Here is a 20519-nt window from a genome sequence, read left to right on the forward strand (position 1 = left end):
AAAAAAAAAATACGTCCACCACCCTGGTCGAGAGTGCACTGTTCGTGGTACCTCAGATTGTGTATTGTACTGACCTCGCTTCCCACTCATCTAAATGATCTGGGAGGTGCTGCTGAGATCTGCAATGAAGCTATCACACACTGGCCAACAGCGTCGCTAAGAGTGCACAACACGAAATTACACCATGCAGCTGCTTCAAAAAGACAAGTAATTGTATATTTAGACCTCATTTCGATGTCATTTCACAGTCATAAAATATATGTTCTTATTGCGAACATTGTTTACATCACAAGACTCAACAACACATAAACAATTTAAAGGAGGAAGGGAGAGTCCAAAGAACGCCACTGTATGTAATTAAACGCGTAAGTGCATCACTGCTGCCAAGATACGTTAGAATAAATATATTGAACAAATCCAAACAAAGGAGGACAAAGTAACACCCATAGAAACACACATGCATACGCACTCCCAATTAACCGTTTGCATTGAAGAGTTAGTCACTATGAAGAAGACAATAAGGAAAGTGAGTGCTGCCTGCAAAAATCCTGCATCAACCTGAGAAAGGGATCTTGTAGCGCTGTCCTTGGTGCTGAACTGTTAACTAAATCTGAGAACTTTCGATGCAACGATTAACACAGAGCGATTTTTCTTTGATATATTTGTGCCCCAAACAAAACATTATAGCGTTTGAATTGTGTAAGGCCTCACCTCTAGTGGAGAGTCTGGTTCATCCAGGATGTTTTTTTCACTATGCATCCTCTGCATCGTTCCTGTAGAACTGGGGTCCATTATCAGCACGTTCTGACTACCAGCTCTGCCGAACTTACAGTCACTCTTTCTGGAGTCAGTCGTCCTGCACACCTCGTAATTGTACACGTGTTGGAGAGTCCCTGTCCCCCCCAAAGTGTCTGAGTAACGCGGTGGATAATATGGAATCACAGGGAGATTGGAGTGATACAGGACGCGAGACTGTCTCCATCTGTAAATTTTCACTGAGATAATAACCACTAAACACGTGATGAAGAGGAAGGAAACTACAGCCAGAGCCAACACTAAGTAAAAAGTCAGGTTGTCATTGTACTCCTTGTCGTGTGTAAAGTCAGTGAACTCCGACAGCACTTCAGAGAAGCTGTCCGCAACCGCCACGTTAACAATGACTGTAGCTGAACGAGAGGGCTGTCCGTTGTCCTCCACTATAACAGTCAGTTTTTGATTGACAGGATCTTTATCAGTCACTTGGCGCATAGTTCTTATTTCTCCATTCTGTAAGCCCACTTCAAACAGCGCCCTGTCTGTGGCTTTCTGGAGTTTATAGGAGAGCCAGGCATTCTGTCCAGAGTCCACATCAACAGCCACCACTTTAGAGACCAGATAGCCCACATCTGCTGAACGAGGCACCATCTCACCCACCACAGAGCCACCAGTCTGGACTGGATACAGAACCTGAGGGGGGTTATCGTTCTGGTCCTGGATCAGTATCTTCACAGTCACATTACTACTGAGAGGAGGAGAACCTCCATCCTGAGCTTTGACGCGGAAGTGGAAATCTTTGATCTGCTCGTAGTCAAAAGAGCGCACTGCATGTATGACTCCACTATCAGCACTAACGGACACATATGAGGAGACTGGCACTCCGTTAACAGAGGAGTCCTCCAGTATGTAAGAAACACGGGCATTCTGGTTCCAGTCAGCGTCTCTGGCTTTCACTGTGAATATAGAGAGACCTGGTGTGTTGTTTTCTACAATGTAGGCCTCATATGAGCTCCTCTCAAAGACAGGCGCGTTGTCATTCACATCAGAGATCTGTAAGGTGAGAGTGACGCTGCTGGAGAGGGAGGGCACTCCCTCATCATAGCACGTCACTGTTATATTATACTCAGAGGCTCCCTCTCTGTCTAATTCACTGTCTGTTACTAAACTATAGAAATCATTGTTTGCTGCTTTCAAAGCGAAAGGCACATTTAAATTAATAAAGCATTTAACGTTTCCGTTTTCTCCCGAGTCGTTGTCCTCAATGCTTATCATTGTAATTATTGTATTAGCGTTTGCATCTTCTGAAATAACATTTGATTTCGACAGTAAGTTAATTTCAGGTTTGTTGTCGTTGACATCTTGTACATCGACAGTTATTTTGCAAGAATCTGTAAGCCCCCCTTCATCACTCGCGAGTAAATGTATTTGATAGTTTCGAGAATCTTCAAAATCTATATTTCCTTTCAAACTAATTTCGCCATTGTCCGCATTTACCTCAAACAGTTTCCGGACATCGTCTAATGTATTTGTGAATGAATATGTTATTTTACCATAAGCACCTTGATCCGCATCTGTGGCAGTAACAGTGGCTACAACTGTTCCTTTGGGTGAATTCTCAGTGACTGTAACCTTGTAGCTGGACTGTGTAAAAACAGGAGCGTTATCATTAGCGTCTAAAACTGTAATAACAATCAGCATTGTTCCTGACAGCTGCGGATCTCCGCCATCTACAGCCGTTAACACCAGAGATATCTGCTCTTCCTTCTCTCTGTCTAAAGGTTTCTGTAGCACCATCTCAACATTTTTGTTTCCATCAGCGTTATTGTGTACTTTGAGAGCGAAATTATCTGTTGGTTTTAATTCGTAGCTTTTCAGATCATTGATTCCTACATCAAGATCCACAGCCCTTTCCAGTACAAATTTTGCCCCTGTGGTCGCGGACTCACTGATTTTAAATTTCATTTCACTTTTTTCAAAGGTCGGTGCATTATCATTGATATCTGTAATCTGGACCGTGACTGTGTAAAGCTCCATAGGATTTTCTAAAATAATCTGAAAATGTAAAGCGCACGGCGTCGTCTGCTTGCAGAGCTCCTCTCTGTCGATCCTCTGTTTGACGAGGAGGACTCCTCTTTCTCTGTTCAGTTCGATGAACTCGTCGCTGCTTCGAGTAAAAATTCGAGCTTTGCCAGATACGAGACGTTTGGTTTGTAATCCTAAATCGTGTGCTATATTTCCCACTAACGATCCTTTGGCCATTTCTTCAGGAATGGTGTAGCTGACCTGCCCGAGCACCAAGCCCACGGAGAGGATAGACATGAACAGCAGTACTTGCCTCGTCATTGTTCCTTTCGAATTGCTTGCCTGACGTTGATTGTGTTTATATCCCATACAAATGATATAGAGTCCTATTACAAACGGTAATTCAGTGTCCACGAATATTCCAAACACGAGAAATGAATCGCAGAGATCAATGGGTATTGAATATCCTGCATGTCTCGAGGGCTCCTTCTTTTTGTCGTGCTCTTTCTTTATCACGTCGATGTTATATGGGTTGTACGCTCACAACCTCAACCTTCTGCCTTCGACACTGTGGTAAACAGCGGCCCTTAGAGTCTACATTCTAAAACTGCATTGGTGAACCATACATATATTCCTGTTCAGAAGCCTTACTATTAAAATAGAGGAATCTGAATTAAAACCAACATGAATAGTGTCAATGCCAATAAATTACCAAGGTTCTACAGTAACCTCCTAATTTATGATGACATATGATGCTATTAATTCACTTTTTATGCTCACAAAAATGTAAAGATAAAAAATGAGGAAGAAATACAGAAAAAAGAACCCGAGAATTTCCCTGTGACTCTCTAATGTTCAGGTGTAAACAGATTAATAATATCAACATTTTCTGTGGATGATTGCCACAAACGATATGAATAACCGTTATGCAAACACTTATAACAATGATGGCGATATTTAAAAAAAAAAAAAAAAACTGATTTGATGATGCTGAAAACCAGCTTCATAAGAAAGCATATGAGCAGGGGCTGCTGAGAAGATCAAATGGTCAAACTATGGGAAGTCACAATGTAAATGAACTGGAATTACGCAAATTACCTCTAAGAAAACTATATTTCCTGTTTGGAAAACAATGCAAATGTGTCTGGTTCATCCAAGATTCTCATTTCAAAACAGGCGAAGAAGAAAGACGAGAATGATAAACACAAGAAAACACATAGAAATGAATGTGATATAAGCAAAATTAGGGCTGCTGACCTCTAGAGGAGAGTCTGGTTCATCCAGGATGCTCTTTTCAGTCTGCATCCGCTGCATCGTCCCTGTAGAACTGGGGTCCATTATCAGCACGTTCTGACTACCAGCTCTGCCGAACTTACAGTCACTCTTTCTGGAGTCAGTCGTCCTGCACACCTCGTAATTGTACACATGTTGGAGAGTCCCTGTCCCCCCCAAAGTGTCCGAGTAACGTGGTGGATAATATGGAATCACGGGGAGATTGGAGTGATACAGGACGCGAGACTGTCTCCATCTGTAGATTTTCACTGAGATAATAACCACTAAACACGTGATGAAGAGGAAGGAAACTACAGCCAGAGCCAACACTAAGTAAAAAGTCAGGTTGTCATTGTACTCCTTGTCGTGCGTAAAGTCAGTGAACTCCGACATCACTTCAGAGAAGCTGTCCGCCACCGCCACGTTAACAATGACTGTAGCTGAACGAGAGGGCTGTCCGTTGTCCTCCACTATTACAGTCAGTTTTTGATTGACAGGATCTTTATCAGTCACTTGGCGGATAGTTCTTATTTCTCCATTCTGTAAGCCCACTTCAAACAGCGCCCTGTCTGTGGCTTTCTGGAGTTTATAGGAGAGCCAGGCATTCTGTCCAGAGTCCACATCAACAGCCACCACTTTAGAGACCAGATAGCCCACATCTGCTGAACGAGGCACCATCTCACCCACCACAGAGCCACCAGTCTGGACTGGGTACAGAACCTGTGGAGGGTTGTCGTTCTGGTCCTGGATCAATATTTTCACAGTCACATTACTACTGAGTGGAGGAGAACCTCCATCTTGAGCTTTTATGTGGAAGTGGAAATCTTTGATCTGCTCGTAGTCAAAAGAGCGCACTGCATGTATGACTCCACTATCAGCACTAACGGACACATATGAGGAGACTTGCACTCCGTTAACAGAGGAGTCCTCTAGTATGTAAGAAACACGGGCATTCTGGTTCCAGTCAGCGTCTCTGGCTTTCACTGTGAATATAGAGAGACCTGGTGTGTTGTTTTCTACAATGTAGGCCTCATATGAGCTCCTCTCAAAGACAGGCGCGTTGTCATTCACATCAGAAATCTGTAAAGTGAGAGTGACGCTGCTCGAGAGGGAGGGCACTCCCTCATCAGAACACGTCACTGTTATATTATACTCTGAGGCTCTCTCTCTGTCTAATTCACTGTCTGTTACTAAACTATAGAAATTATTTGGTGATGTTTGTAAAATGAATGGCACGTTTTCACTAATAAAACATTGAACTTTGCCATTTTCTCCCGAGTCCTTGTCTTCAACATTTATCATTGTAACGATTGTATTAAGTTTGACATCCTCTGAAATCACATTTGACTTTGACATGATATTTATTTCTGGTCTGTTGTCATTTATATCTTGTACATCCACCATTAATTTACACGAGTGTGTCAGTCCGCCGACGTCACTAGCACGTACATTTATTTGAAAATTTCGCATTTCCTCAAAGTCAATGTTTCCAATTAAACTTACCTCACCATTATCAACGTTTATGGTAAATAATTTTCTTACCTCGTCCAATCTATTTGCAATTGAATATGTTATTTTAGCATTAGAGCCTTGATCCGAATCTGTGGCAGTAACAGTGGCCACAACTGTTCCTTTAGGTGAATTCTCAATAACTGTAGCCTTGTATGTAGACTGTGTAAAAACAGGGGCGTTATCATTAACGTCTAAAACTGTAATAACAATCAGCATTGTTCCTGACATCTGCGGCTCTCCTCCATCTACAGCTGTTAACACCAGAGATATCTGCTCCTGCTTCTCTCTGTCTAAAGGTTTCTGTAGCACCATCTCTACGTTTTGGTTTCCATCAGCGTTATTGGGCACCTTCAGAACAAAGTTATCTGTTGGTTTTAATTGATATTTTTGAAGATCGTTGATTCCTACATCAAGATCCACAGCCCTTTCTAGTAAAAATGTTGCCCCTATAATCGCTGACTCGCTAATTTTAAATTCTACTTTGCCCTCCTCAAATGTAGGAGCATTATCATTAATATCATTAATCTGCACAGTTACCGTGTAAAATTCCATAGGATTCTCTAAAATGATCTGAAAATGTAAAGCGCATGGCGTCGTCTGTCTGCAGAGCGCCTCTCTGTCGATCCTTTCTTTGACGAGGAGGACTCCTCTGTCTCTGTTTAGCTCGATGTACTCACCAGTTTCACGGGTATAAATCCGAGCTTTACCAGATGCCAAACGTTTGGTTTGTAAACCCAAATCTTGTGCTATATTACCCACTAGAGATCCTTTGGCCATTTCCTCTGGTATTGTGTAGCTGATTTGCCCAAAGACGCAGCCGAATGAAAGAAGAGAGAAAAACAACAGCGTCTGTTCCTCCATTGTTCTATCCGAGTGTAATCCCAGTGATGTTCCAAATTAAAGGTAATTTCTTCGACAAACTGAAATCTATTTCAGAGGCAGTCTTCAAACTTGAAATTGTAAAATCCAACACACTGAATAATTCCCTCCCAGTTCATCAGATATTCGTCAAATTCCGAATGTTTGTTCGTATCTGTCGTGTTCTCTATGTGAATAATGTCGAGGGTGCATGGGAGGTGCTGCTACAGCTCCCTCCCAGTCATCAACATTCTGGTCAACAGCGGCCCTAAGAGTTCAAAATGTATCACTGCAGAAAACCATCATGAATTACAGCCAAATGGCAGTTAGAAAGGTTTAGCAAAACATGAACTCAAGGTGACAACCATCATAACATGGTAATAGACCTCGCGGCTTCAAAGCAGTTTATCGTTTCACTTTGTCCCTTCAATTCGAATCATTAGCGACAACAACGTGGAATCCATAGACACATGAGCCACAGCTGACTGAACAAAGTCAACAAGGAAGAGAAAAAAAAGCCGAGCCAGAGTGTCGCTATCCGAGGTGCTGAAAACCCACAAGTTGATAAACGACATGACAATCTCAGTGGTTTGAGCGGAAACGTTATGTGTATGGTCAAATGAGAATGTTAAATTGCAAGTGAAACAAATTTACTTTATCTGACCATGGTGTTTATAAAAAGGGAAAATTAAACCATTACAATTCAGTAGAACATTTAATGTGCATTTTATGTCAATAAAATTATTTTAAAAGCAATGAAATGTGCACTGTTAAAAAACGTTTAAACACAAAGTCGAAGTGGGCACAATTCAAAAACAGATACCAGGGGACTTTGACATAATACATTATGGTGAACCTCAAAAAATGACAAAATCTCTTGATTGATATGTGGTTTGGGGGTTGCTGTCCAAGGTGCTGGAACTTGAGGAATGACCCCCAGCAGTGTGCTACCTCTAATGATTGATGCATGTAATCATGGGGGAAACAAAACTTTTCAACGAACCTCTAGTGGAGAGTCTGGTTCATCCAGGATGCTCTTTTCACTCTGTATCCGCTGCATCGTCCCTGTAGAACTGGGGTCCATTATCAGCACGTTCTGACTACCAGCTCTGCCGAACTTACAGTCACTCTTTCTGGAGTCAGTCGTCCTGCACACCTCGTAATTGTACACGTGTTGGAGAGTCCCCGTCCCCCCCAAAGTGTCTGAGTAACGTGGTGGATAATATGGAATCACAGGGAGATTGGAGTGATACAGGACGCGAGACTGTCTCCATCTGTAGATTTTCACTGAGATAATAACCACTAAACACGTGATGAAGAGAAAGGAAACTACAGCCAGAGCCAACACTAAGTAAAATGTCAGGTTGTCATTGTACTCCTTGTCCTGTTTAAAGTCAGTGAACTCCGACATCACTTCAGAGAAGCTGTCCGCCACCGCCACGTTAACAATGACTGTAGCTGAACGAGAGGGCTGTCCGTTGTCCTCCACTATAACAGACAGTTTTTGATTGACAGGATCTTTATCAGTCACTTGGCGGATAGTTCTTATTTCTCCATTCTGTAAGCCCACTTCAAACAGCGCCCTGTCTGTGGCTTTCTGGAGTTTATAGGAGAGCCAGGCATTCTGTCCAGAGTCCACATCAACAGCCACCACTTTAGAGACCAGATAGCCCACATCTGCTGAACGAGGCACCATCTCACCCACCACAGAGCCACCAGTCTGGACTGGGTACAGAACCTGAGGAGGGTTGTCGTTCTGGTCCTGGATCAGTATTTTCACAGTCACATTACTACTGAGTGGAGGAGAACCTCCATCCTGAGCTTTGACGCGGAAGTGGAAATCTTTGATCTGCTCGTAGTCAAAAGAGCGCACTGCATGTATGACTCCACTATCAGCACTAACGGACACATATGAGGAGACTGGCACTCCGTTAACAGAGGAGTCCTCCAGTATGTAAGAAACACGGGCATTCTGGTTCCAGTCAGCGTCTCTGGCTTTCACTGTGAATATAGAGAGACCTGGTGTGTTGTTTTCTACAATGTAGGCCTCATATGAGCTCCTCTCAAAGACAGGCGCGTTGTCATTCACATCAGAGATCTGTAAGGTGAGAGTGACGCTGCTCGAGAGGGAGGGCACTCCCTCATCAGAACACGTCACTGTTATATTATACTCAGAGGCTCTCTCTCTGTCTAATTCACTGTCTGTGACTAAACTATAGAAATTATTTGTCGATGTTTGCAAAATGAATGGCACGTTTTCGTCGATAAAACATTGAACTTTGCCATTGTCTCCAGAATCCCTGTCCTCGATGTTTATCATTGTAACGACTGTATTAACTTTGGCATCCTCTGAAATAACGTTTGACTTTGACATTATATTAATTTCAGGCTTGTTGTCATTTACATCTTGTACATCGACAATTAATTTGCAAGTCTCTGTAAGTCCTCCGTGGTCAGTAGCCAATACATTTATTTCGAAGTTTCTTGACTTCTCGAAGTCAGTATTTGCAATTAAGATAATTTCCCCGTTTTCCTGATTTACCTCAAACATTTTCCTTATGTTTTCCAATCTATTTGCAATTGAATATGTTATTTTAGCATTAGAGCCTTGATCTGCATCTGTGGCAGTAACAGTGGCCACAACTGTTCCTTTAGGTGAATTCTCTGTAACTGTAGCCTTGTATACAGACTGTGTAAAAACAGGGGCATTATCATTAATGTCTAAAACTGTAATAACAATCAGCATTGTTCCTGACATCTGCGGCTCTCCTCCATCTACAGCTGTTAACACCAGAGAAATCTGCTCCTGCTTCTCTCTGTCTAAAGGTTTATGTAGCACCATCTCAACATTTTTGTTTCCATCAGCGTTATTGTGTACTTTGAGAGCAAAATTATCTGTTGGTTTTAATTCGTATTTATGAACTCCATTAATTCCTACATCAAGATCCACAGCCCTTTCCAGTAGGAATTTCGCTCCTGAAATCGCTGACTCGCTAATTTTAAAGGTAATTTCTCTTTGTTCAAATGTCGGTGCATTATCATTAACATCTGTGATCTGGACTGTAACACTGTAAAATTCCATCGGATTTTCTAAAAGAATCTGAAAATGTAAAGCACAAAGCGTCGTCTCTGTACACAGCGCCTCCCTGTCGATTCTTTCTTTGACGAGGAGGACTCCTCTTTCTCTGTTCAGCTCGATGTACTCGTCGCTGTTCCTCGTATAGATTTTAGCTTCACCCGATATCAAACGCTTTATCTCCAAACCCAGATCTTGTGCTATATTTCCCACCAGAGATCCTTTGGTCATTTCCTCGGGAATCGTGTAGCTGATCTGACCGACCACCGAGTGGAGAACATGGAGACAGATAAACAGTACTTGCCGATTCATTGTTCAATCCGCCTTTTCCTCTGTGACGCTGCACAGTCTGATAATATTCCTCAAAACAGACCACTCTTAGACTCCAATGACAAACTCTAAATCATCATTAATATAAAGAATCTGGAAGCAATAATTTCGGGTGAAAATCTCCTTTTCAGTAAATATCCACAACAGCGATTGTCCGTTTGTTGCCCGTCGTGTTCTCTCTGAATGATGTCGACGTTACATGGGAGGTGCTGCTGCAGCCCAGTTCTAAGTCATCAACACTGTGGTCAACAGCGTCACTAAGAGTTCATACTATAACACTACACAATACCAACGACAATCAAAGTGAAGGAAGTGAATGTAAAACCAATGGACATTTAGGTTTAAAAAAAACATATTTCACTCAGATTATTCAAACTGCTGCAACAGTTAATTTGACTGGAAGGGCAGAGCCATAGCAAACAATGTGCACAGTGGAAAATATAACTGGGTAATCCTAGACAAACAAGAGACTCCAGACAAACAAAACCTCCACCACAAGTTGATCAAGTGCCAAGTCCATGTCCACTTTGACTGTATCTCTTAATTCCTGCTGTTATGACGTTTTTATTGTAATTGAGCGATAAAATCACCCACAGAGCACACAGTGCAGTACAGGATAATGGCTACAATATATTAGAAAATAAAACCTTTGTATGATAGACATTTTTGTCACGATCCATCGCGTTTTACATGAAGAAATAGTTGTTTAACAGAGCATTAAGTTATTATGACCTTAAGAGGAGAGCCTGATTCATCCAGGATGATATTCATTCAAAAACAAATATCGGGAGATATGACATAATTAAGTTTTGTGAACCTCAAAAAATTACAGAATCTCTTCATTGAACTGTGGTTTTTGGGTTGCTGTCCAAGGTGCTGGAATTTGAAGAATGACATCGAGCAGTCTGCTACATATAATGGATTAACAAGTAATCATTGGAAGGAAAACTGTTTAACTCACCTCTAGAGGAGAGTCTGGCTCATCCAGGATGTTCTTTTCACTCTGTATCCGCTGCATCGTCCCTGTAGAACTGGGGTCCATTATCAGCACGTTCTGACTACCAGCTCTGCCGAACTTACAGTCACTCTTTCTGGAGTCAGTCGTCCTGCACACCTCGTAATTGTACACGTGTTGTAGAGTCCCTGTCCCCCCCAAAGTGTCTGAGTAACGTGGTGGATAATATGGAATCACAGGGAGACTGGAGTGATACAGGACGCGAGACTGTCTCCATCTGTAGATTTTCACTGAGATAATAACCACTAAACACGTGATGAAGAGGAAGGAAACTACAGCCAGAGCCAACACTAAGTAAAAAGTCAGGTTGTCATTGTACTCCTTGTCCTGTGTAAAGTCAGTGAACTCCGACATCACTTCAGAGAAGCTGTCCGCCACCGCTACGTTAACAATGACTGTAGCTGAACGAGAGGGCTGTCCGTTGTCCTCCACTATAACAGTCAGTTTTTGATTGACAGGATCTTTATCAGTCACTTGGCGGATAGTTCTTATTTCTCCATTCTGTAAGCCCACTTCAAACAGTGCCCTGTCTGTGGCTTTCTGGAGTTTATAGGAGAGCCAGGCATTCTGTCCAGAGTCCACATCAACAGCCACCACTTTAGAGACCAGATAGCCCATATCTGCTGAACGAGGCACCATTTCACCCACCACAGAGCCACCAGTCTGGACTGGGTACAAAACCTGAGGAGGGTTGTCGTTCTGGTCCTGGATCAGTATGTTCACAGTCACATTACTACTAAGTGGAGGAGAACCTCCATCCTGAGCTTTGACGCGGAAGTGGAAATCTTTGATCTGCTCGTAGTCAAAAGAGCGCACTGCATGTATGACTCCACTATCAGCACTAACGGACACATATGAGGAGACTGGCACTCCGTTAACAGAGGAGTCCTCCAGTATGTAAGAAACACGGGCATTCTGGTTCCAGTCAGCGTCTCTGGCTTTCACTGTGAATATAGAGAGACCTGGTGTGTTGTTTTCTACAATGTAGGCCTCATATGAGCTCCTCTCAAAGACAGGCGCGTTGTCATTCACATCAGAGATCTGTAAGGTGAGAGTGACGCTGCTGGAGAGGGAGGGCACGCCCTCATCAGAGCACGTCACTGTTATATTATACTCTGAGGCTCTCTCTCTGTCTAATTCATTGTCTGTTACTAAACTATAGAAACTATTAGTTGATGTTTGTAAAACGAATGGCACGTTTTCGTTGATAAAACATTGAACTTTGCCATTTTCTCCAGAATCTCTGTCCTCAATGTTTATCATTGTAACGACTGTATTAACTTTGGCATCCTCTGAAATAACGTTCGATTTTGACATGATGTTAATTTCCGGTTTGTTGTCATTTACATCCTGTACATCGACAATTAATTTGGAAGAATCGGTAAGTCCTCCGTGGTCACTAGCCAATAAATTTATTTGGAAGTTTCTTGACTTCTCGAAGTCAATGTTTGCCATTAAGATAATTTCCCCTTTTTCCTGATTTACCTCAAACATTTTCCTTATGTTTTCCAACGTGTTTATAATTGAATATGTTATTTTACCGTTAGAACCTTGATCTACATCTGTAGCAGTAACAGTGGCCACAACTGTTCCTTTAGGTGAATTCTCAGTAACTGTAGCCTTGTATGTAGACTGTGTAAAAACAGGGGCATTATCATTCGCGTCTAAAACTGTAATAACAATCAGCATTGTTCCTGACATCTGCGGCTCTCCTCCATCTACAGCTGTTAACACCAGAGAAATCTGCTCCTGCTTCTCTCTGTCTAAAGGTTTCTGTAGCACCATCTCAACATTTGTGTTTCCATCAGCGTTATTTTGTACTTTGAGAGCAAAATTATCTGTTGGTTTTAATTCATATTTATGAACTCCATTAATTCCTACATCAAGATCCACAGCCCTTTCCAGTTGAAATTTCGCCCCTGTAATCGCTGACTCACTAATTTTGAATTTCATTTCTCTTTGTTCAAATGTCGGTGCATTATCATTGACATCTGTGATCTGGACTGTAACACTGTAAAATTCCATCGGATTTTCTAAAAGAATCTGAAAATGTAAAGCACAAAGCGTCGTCTCTGTACACAGCGCCTCCCTGTCGATTCTTTCTTTGACGAGGAGGACTCCTCTTTCTCTGTTCAGCTCGATGTATTCGTCGGTGTTCCTCGTATAGATTTTAGCTTTACCCGATTTTAAACGCTTTATCTCCAAACCCAGATCTTGTGCTATATTTCCCACCAGAGATCCTTTGGTCAATTCTTCGGGAATCGTGTAGCTGATCTGACCGACCACCGAGTGGATAACATGGAGACAGATAAACAGTACTTGCCGATTCATTGTTCAATCCGCCTTTTCCTCTGTGATGCTGCACAGTCTGATAATATTCCACAAAAAAGATCACCCTTAGACTCCAAGTCAAATGCTAAATCATCATTGATATAATTAATCTGGAAGGGATTATTTCGGGTGAAAATCTCTTTTTTAGTAAATGTCCACAAACGTGATCGTCTGTTTGTTGCCCGTCGTGTTCTCTCTGAATGATGTCGACGTTATATGGGAGGTGCTGCTGCAGCCCAGTTCTAAGTCATCAACATTGTGGTCAACAGCGTCCCTAAGAGTCCATACTATAAAACTACACAATACCAACACAAATCTAACTGGAGGAAGTGAATTTAAACCCAATGGACATTTAGGTTTACAACAAATTAAATATATTTCAGTCAGATTATTCAAACTGCTGCCTGCAGATGTGTTATCAGGTCAAGATTTGATTTGTCAAAACGTGAGGTTGTCAGATTTCTTACAAATTGTATATGTAAAAACCAGTGTAAAACATTTCAATTTGACTGGAAAGGCAGACCAATAGCAAACAATGTTTACCACACACAGTGGCAATTAGATAATCTTGACAAACAAGAGATAAAAGAGATACAACAAACAAGCGATACAAGCACCAACAAAGCACAAAGTGCAATACACGATTTAACAAAATATTAGAAGTTAAAAAAAAACAACCTTTGTATGATATCCATTTTCGTTGCGTTTTACATGAAAAACAGGTGTTTCACAAAGTGTTTGATCACTCTGACATTTAGAGGAGACTCTGGTTCATCCAGGATGCTGTTCATATAAAAACAGATATCAGGGGTCATTGACATAATAAAGTATGGTGGACCTCAAACAATTACTAAATCTCTTGATTGGAATGTGGTTCTTGGGTTGCTGTCCAAGGTGCTGGAATTTGAGGAAGGACACCCAGCAGCTATCTACAGTGAATGATGCATGTAATTATGTGGGAAAAAAAATGTTCAACCAACCTCTAGAGGAGAGTCTGGTTCATCCAGGATGCTCTTTTCACTCTGTATCCTCTGCATCGTCCCTGTAGAACTGGGGTCCATTATCAGCACGTTCTGACTTCCAGCTCTGCCGAACTTACAGTCACTCTTTCTGGAGTCAGTCGTCCTGCACACCTCGTAATTGTACACGTGTTGTAAAGTCCCTGTCCCCCCCAAAGTGTCTGAGTAACGTGGTGGATAATATGGAATCACAGGGAGATTGGAGTGATACAGGACGCGAGACTGTCTCCATCTGTAGATTTTCACTGAGATAATAACCACTAAACACGTGATGAAGAGGAAGGAAACTACAGCCAGAGCCAACACTAAGTAAAAAGTCAGGTTGTCATTGTACTCCTTGTCCTGTGAAAAGTCAGTGAACTCCGACATCACTTCAGAAAAGCTGTCCGCCACCGCCACGTTAACAATGACTGTAGCTGAACGAGAGGGCTGTCCGTTGTCCTCCACTATGACAGACAGTTTTTGATTGACAGGATCTTTATCAGTCACTTGGCGGATAGTTCTTATTTCTCCATTCTGTAAGCCCACTTCAAACAGCGCCCTGTCTGTGGATTTCTGGAGTTTATAGGAGAGCCAGGCATTCTGTCCAGAGTCCACATCAACAGCCACTACTTTAGAGACCAGATAGCCCACATCTGCTGAACGAGGCACCATCTCACCCACCACAGAGCCACCAGTCTGGACTGGGTACAGAACCTGGGGAGGGTTGTCGTTCTGGTCCTGGATCAGTATTTTCACAGTCACATTACTACTGAGTGGAGGAGAACCTCCATCCTGAGCTTTGACGCGGAAGTGGAAATCTTTGATCTGCTCGTAGTCAAAAGAGCGCACTGCATGTATGACTCCACTATCAGCACTAACGGACACATATGAGGAGACTGGCACTCCGTTAACAGAGGAGTCCTCCAGTATGTAAGAAACACGGGCATTCTGGTTCCAGTCAGCGTCTCTGGCTTTCACTGTGAATATAGAGAGACCTGGTGTGTTGTTTTCTACAATGTAGGCCTCATATGAGCTCCTCTCAAAGACAGGCGCGTTGTCATTCACATCAGAGATCTGTAAGGTGAGAGTGACGCTGCTGGAGAGGGAGGGCACTCCCTCATCAGAGCACGTCACTGTTATATTATAATAAGAGGCTCTCTCTCTGTCTAATTCACTGTCTGTTACTAAACTATAGAAATTATTTGTTGGTGTTTGCAAAATAAATGGTACATTGTCGCTAATAAAACATTGAACTTTGCCATTTTCTCCAGAATCCCTGTCCTCGATATTAATCATTGTAACGACTGTATTAAGTCTGGCATCCTCCGAAATTACATTTGACTTTGACATTATGTTAATTTCAGGTTTGTTGTCATTTATATCTTGTACTTCCACAATTAATTTAGAAGAATCTGTAAGTCCCCCGTCATCACTGGCAAGGAAGTTGATTTGATAAGTTCTGGACTCCTCAAAGTCAACGTTTCCGATTAAAGAGACTTTCCCGTTTTCCTCATTTACTTCAAACACGATCATGTCATTATTTAACGTATTTGCAATTGAATATGTTATTTTAGCATTAGAGCCTTGATCTGCATCTGTGGCAGTAACAGTGGCCACAACTGTTCCTTTAGGTGAATTCTCAGTAACTGTAGCCTTGTATGTAGACTGTGTAAACACAGGTGCATTGTCATTATTGTCTAAAACTGTAATAACAATCAGCATTGTTCCTGACATCTGCGGCTCTCCTCCATCTACCGCTGTTAACACGAGAGATATCTGCTCCTGCTTCTCTCTGTCTAAAGGTTTCTGGAGCACCATCTCTACGTTTGGGTTTCCATCAGCGTTATTGGGCACCTTTAGAGCAAAATTATATGTTGGTTTTAATTCGTAGCTTTTCAGATCGTTGATTCCTACATCAAGATCTACAGCGCTTTCCAACAAAAATTTTGACCCCGTGATAGCTGACTCGCTAATTTTGAAATTCATTTCACTTCTTTTGAAGGTCGGAGCATTATCGTTAATATCAATAATCTGCACAGTTACTGTGTAAAATTCCATAGGATTCTCTAAAATAATCTGAAAATGTAAAGCGCATGGCGTCGTCTGTCTGCAGAGCGCCTCTCTGTCGATCCTTTCTTTGACGAGGAGGACTCCTCTGTCTCTGTTTAGCTCGATGTACTCACCAGTTTCACGGGTATAAATCCGAGCTTTACCAGATGCCAAACGTTTGGTTTGTAAACCCAAATCTTGTGCTATATTACCCACTAGAGATCCTTTGGCCATTTCCTCTGGTATTGTGTAGCTGATTTGCCCAAATACGCAGCCGATAGAAAGAAGAGAGAAAAACAACAGCGACAGTTCCTCCATTGTTCCATCCGAATGTAATCCCGGTTATGTTAAAAAATCAGTGTAATTTATTCTACAAAATGAAATCCGTTTCAGAGTCAGTCTCCCAATTTGAAATAGTGAAATCCAACAGACCGCACGGTTTCCCCCTTTTCATCAGATAGTCTACAGATTCCGAGTGTATGTTCTTTTATGTCGTGTCCTCTCTGATTATGTCGAGGGTACATAGGAGGTGCTGCTACAACCCACTCCCAGTTATCAACACTCTGGTCAACAGCGGCCCTTAGAGTGCAATGTGCATTACTGCAGAAATCCATTATGAATTACTTCACTGTGTGACTATGAGCACAGTTTGACTTCAAATATGACCAATGTGACAAACACATCATGACCAAAGTGGTCGCAGCTTCAAAGCAGTTAATGGCTCTGCTTGTCACTTTAATTTGAATCTATTGCTACAACATGCGGAGTCCCTGAACCACATCCGAGCGCAGGTATGAAAATGAATCCATGGAGATTACGAGGGAAAAAAATAAACTCCACATTAAGATGATGAAAAAAATGGACAAAAAAGCTAAGCCAGAATTGTCGCTATCCGAGGTGCTGATACGATAAAGGCTTGCCCAACTAATACCATATAAGTTACTTCAGGTAACAAGGTGAAGACAAATGAATGCTATTCAGTGACGTTTATAAAATATAAACATACGAGTTAAGCAGTATCCAGCAAAAAGGTACAATATGTTCAAAAAAGGATATTTAATATGGAAAGCAAGTTAGGAATTAATATTGACACGTGTCTCACACCAGTGGCATGTCTGTGTCTCTCAGTAAGATAATGAAAAAAGAAATGTATGACAAAACCAATAAAATAGATATGATATCACCATGTCTTTGCAAATAGTAATGTAGGGTACAGCCGTTTACAAGTAAAGCAATATGTCTGGAAAAACAGTGTGTGTTGTCTTATTTAATGTCAGTTATATATATTTGGTGTTGTTGTCCACCACTTGCCATCATCTGAACACTGGAAGTCAATATATTACAGAGGGCACAAACCTACATGACTAACCTCAAGAGGAGAGTGTGGTTCATCCAGGATGCTCTTTTCACTCTGTATCCTCTGCATCGTCCCTGTAGAACTGGGGTCCATTATCAGCACGTTCTGACTTCCAGCTCTGCCGAACTTACAGTCACTCTTTCTGGAGTCAGTCGTCCTGCACACTTCGTAATTGTACACGTGTTGGAGAGTCCCTGTCCCGCCCAAAGTGTCTGAGTAACGTGGTGGATAATATGGAATCACAGGGAGATTGGAGTGATACAGGACACGAGACTGTCTCCATCTGTAGATTTTCACTGAGATAATAACCACTAAACACGTGATGAAGAGAAATGAAACTACAGCCAGAGCCAACACTAAGTAAAAAGTCAGGTTGTCATTGTACTCCTTGTCCTGTTTGAAGTCAGTGAACTCCGACAGCACTTCAGAGAAGCTGTCCGCCACCGCCACGTTAACAATGACTGTAGCTGAACGAGAGGGCTGTCCGTTGTCCTCCACTATAACAGTCAGTTTTTGATTCACGGGATCTTTATCAGTCACTTGGCGGATAGTTCTTATTTCTCCATTCTGTAAGCCCACTTCAAACAGCGCCCTGTCTGTGGCTTTCTGGAGTTTATAGGAGAGCCAGGCATTCTGTCCAGAGTCCACATCAACAGCCACCACTTTAGAGACCAGATAGCCCACATCTGCTGAACGAGGCACCATCTCACCCACCACAGAGCCACCAGTCTGCACTGGGTACAGAACCTGAGGAGGGTTGTCGTTCTGGTCCTGGATCAGTATTTTCACAGTCACATTACTACTGAGTGGAGGAGAACCTCCATCCTGAGCTTTGACGCGGAAGTGGAAATCTTTGATCTGCTCGTAGTCAAAAGAGCGCACTGCATGTATGACTCCACTATCAGCACTAACGGACACATATGAGGAGACTGGCACTCCGTTAACAGAGGAGTCCTCCAGTATGTAAGAAACACGGGCATTCTGGTTCCAGTCAGCGTCTCTGGCTTTCACTGTGAATATAGAGAGACCTGGTGTGTTGTTTTCTACAATGTAGGCCTCATATGAGCTCCTCTCAAAGACAGGCGCGTTGTCATTCACATCAGAGATCTGTAAGGTGAGAGTGACGCTGCTGGAGAGGGAGGGTACTCCCTCATCAGAGCACGTCACTGTTATATTATATTCTGAGGCTCTCTCTCTATCTAATTCACTGTCTGTGACTACGGTAAAGAAATGGTTTGTTGATGATTTTATAGCAAAGGGAATATTTTCGTTTAAAACACACATGACTTTGCCGTTTTCATTTGAGTCTGGATCTTGCACATTAAGCATTGTCACAACAGTTCCCGGTTTCAAGTTCTCTGATACAGTGTTTGATTTAGACATGATTTTAATGGATGGAGGGTTATCATTTATGTCTACAACGTCCACAATTATTTTACACACATCGGATAACCCTCCCTGATCGGATACCTGGACGTCTAGCTCGTAAAGTCTCCTTTTTTCGTAATCTACATTTCCGATTAAGGTCAATATTCCATTTTCCGCATCTATTTTAAATATACTTGCTGCTCCAGATTTTGAAATCGTATATTTTACTTTTCCATTATTTCCTTTATCTATGTCAGTTGCCGTCACGGTACTTATCACATTTCCAAATGGAGCGTTCTCTGTGACTGAGGCTCTGTATTCTGATTTTGAACAAACGGGAGGATTATCATTTGCGTCTAACACTGTTATGAGAATCTGCATTGTCCCTGAGAGCTGTGGTTCACCTCCATCCACAGCGGTCAGTATTAATGATATATGCTCATCTTTTTCCCGGTCTAAAGGTTTCTGTAAAACCATCTCGACGTGTTTGCTTCCATCTCCTCGGCTGGTGGTTTTTAGAGCGAAATTGTCACTGGGTTTTAGGGCGTAGCTGCTCAGCCCGTTTACGCCAACATCATCGTCTATGGCTTTTTCTAAGACGAATCGCGCTCCAGTAAGCGCTGACTCGCTAATTTCATATTTCATCACATCCTTCTCAAACGTGGGAGGATTATCGTTTACATCGGTAATTTCAACAGTCACCGTGTAAAACTCCATCGGGTTTTCTAGAATCATTTGGAAATTGAGCGCACAGGGCATTGTTTGACCGCAGAGCGACTCTCTGTCTATTCTGTCTTTAATAAGGAGGACTCCTCTTTCTCTCCTCAGCTCAATGTATTCTTCAGTATCACCAGTGTAAATCCGAGCTTTACCAGACTTCAGTCGTTCCGCATCTAAACCTAAATCGTGGGCTATATTGCCTATCACAGCTCCTTTTGCCATTTCCTCCGGAATGGAGTAGCTGACCTGGCCCCACACTGCACTGAGAGAGACTACCAAGACAAACAACAGTACTTGCCATCCCATAATTACGGTCGACACGTCGGTGAAGGAAATAAAAAATAGATCCTGCGTTTCTTCATCCAAGGTTTTTAATCTAATCTGTAAATCCACGTATATGGTCCCAGTATGGTGGCACTTTTCCTACATTACTGAACAAAGAAATCTGTCTGTGCCGTCTCCTCTCGTGTTGTCCAAAGCAACTCTGACTGCTAAATGTCTCTCTCTATTTCCCAATGTAACAATACTGAGATAGAGAGGAGGTACTAATGCTTCCTCAAAAACTCGATGGCCAACAGCGTCCCTCTCTGTTCAGTGAACTGAACTACATGAAGTCTTGCAACAACAACAAAGGTAAATTAAAAGTGGACGGATAGATAGATAGATAGATAGATAGATAGATAGATAGATAGATAGACAGACACACACACATCTCAGCTCCACCCCCACCTTCGCCACACACGTGTGCAAACATTAAGGAAGCGAGTAAGCGAAAGAGGGAGAGAAATATGAATGACTCCAGTTATATTCTTTCTTTCAATATTCAAAATAATTTGGCAATAGTGCCAAAAC

The 20519-nt window shown here is 42.2% G+C and overlaps 3 protein-coding genes across 33 annotated transcripts in view; all 3 read right to left on the reverse strand.

Annotated features, from left to right (window-relative positions):
* LOC131472450 (protocadherin gamma-A11-like) overlaps positions 1–20519 on the reverse strand; it is a 223708-nt gene that overhangs the window by 88157 nt on the left and 115032 nt on the right. For 2 of the 31 annotated variants that reach the window (XM_058649681.1, XM_058649656.1), the window contains exon 1: positions 10788–13290. The exons of 25 other annotated variants lie outside the window; for them this stretch is intronic. In XM_058649681.1, coding sequence (XP_058505664.1) covers positions 10788–13172 — 2385 coding nt within the window. In that variant the 5' untranslated portion in view covers positions 13173–13290. Of the gene's footprint in view, positions 1–711; positions 3262–10787; positions 13291–17591; positions 20160–20519 lie in introns of those variants that run through there. 4 more of the 31 variants (XM_058649666.1, XM_058649686.1, XM_058649642.1 and 1 more) reach the window with 4 other exon arrangements.
* Positions 7364–10199, reverse strand: LOC131472468 (protocadherin gamma-A5-like). The gene has a single exon (XM_058649708.1). It carries the CDS (start codon positions 9806–9808, stop codon positions 7415–7417), a length of 2394 nt encoding a protein of 797 aa, XP_058505691.1. The 5' UTR covers positions 9809–10199; the 3' UTR covers positions 7364–7414.
* On the reverse strand, positions 13858–16797 carry LOC131472467 (protocadherin gamma-A5-like). Its single transcript, XM_058649707.1, has one exon. The coding sequence runs from the start codon at positions 16538–16540 to the stop codon at positions 14144–14146; it is 2397 nt and encodes a 798-aa protein (XP_058505690.1). The 5' UTR covers positions 16541–16797; the 3' UTR covers positions 13858–14143.

This window comes from Solea solea, chromosome 14 (assembly GCF_958295425.1).
Source record: "Solea solea chromosome 14, fSolSol10.1, whole genome shotgun sequence".
In the NCBI taxonomy this organism is placed as follows: domain Eukaryota; kingdom Metazoa; phylum Chordata; class Actinopteri; order Pleuronectiformes; family Soleidae; genus Solea; species Solea solea.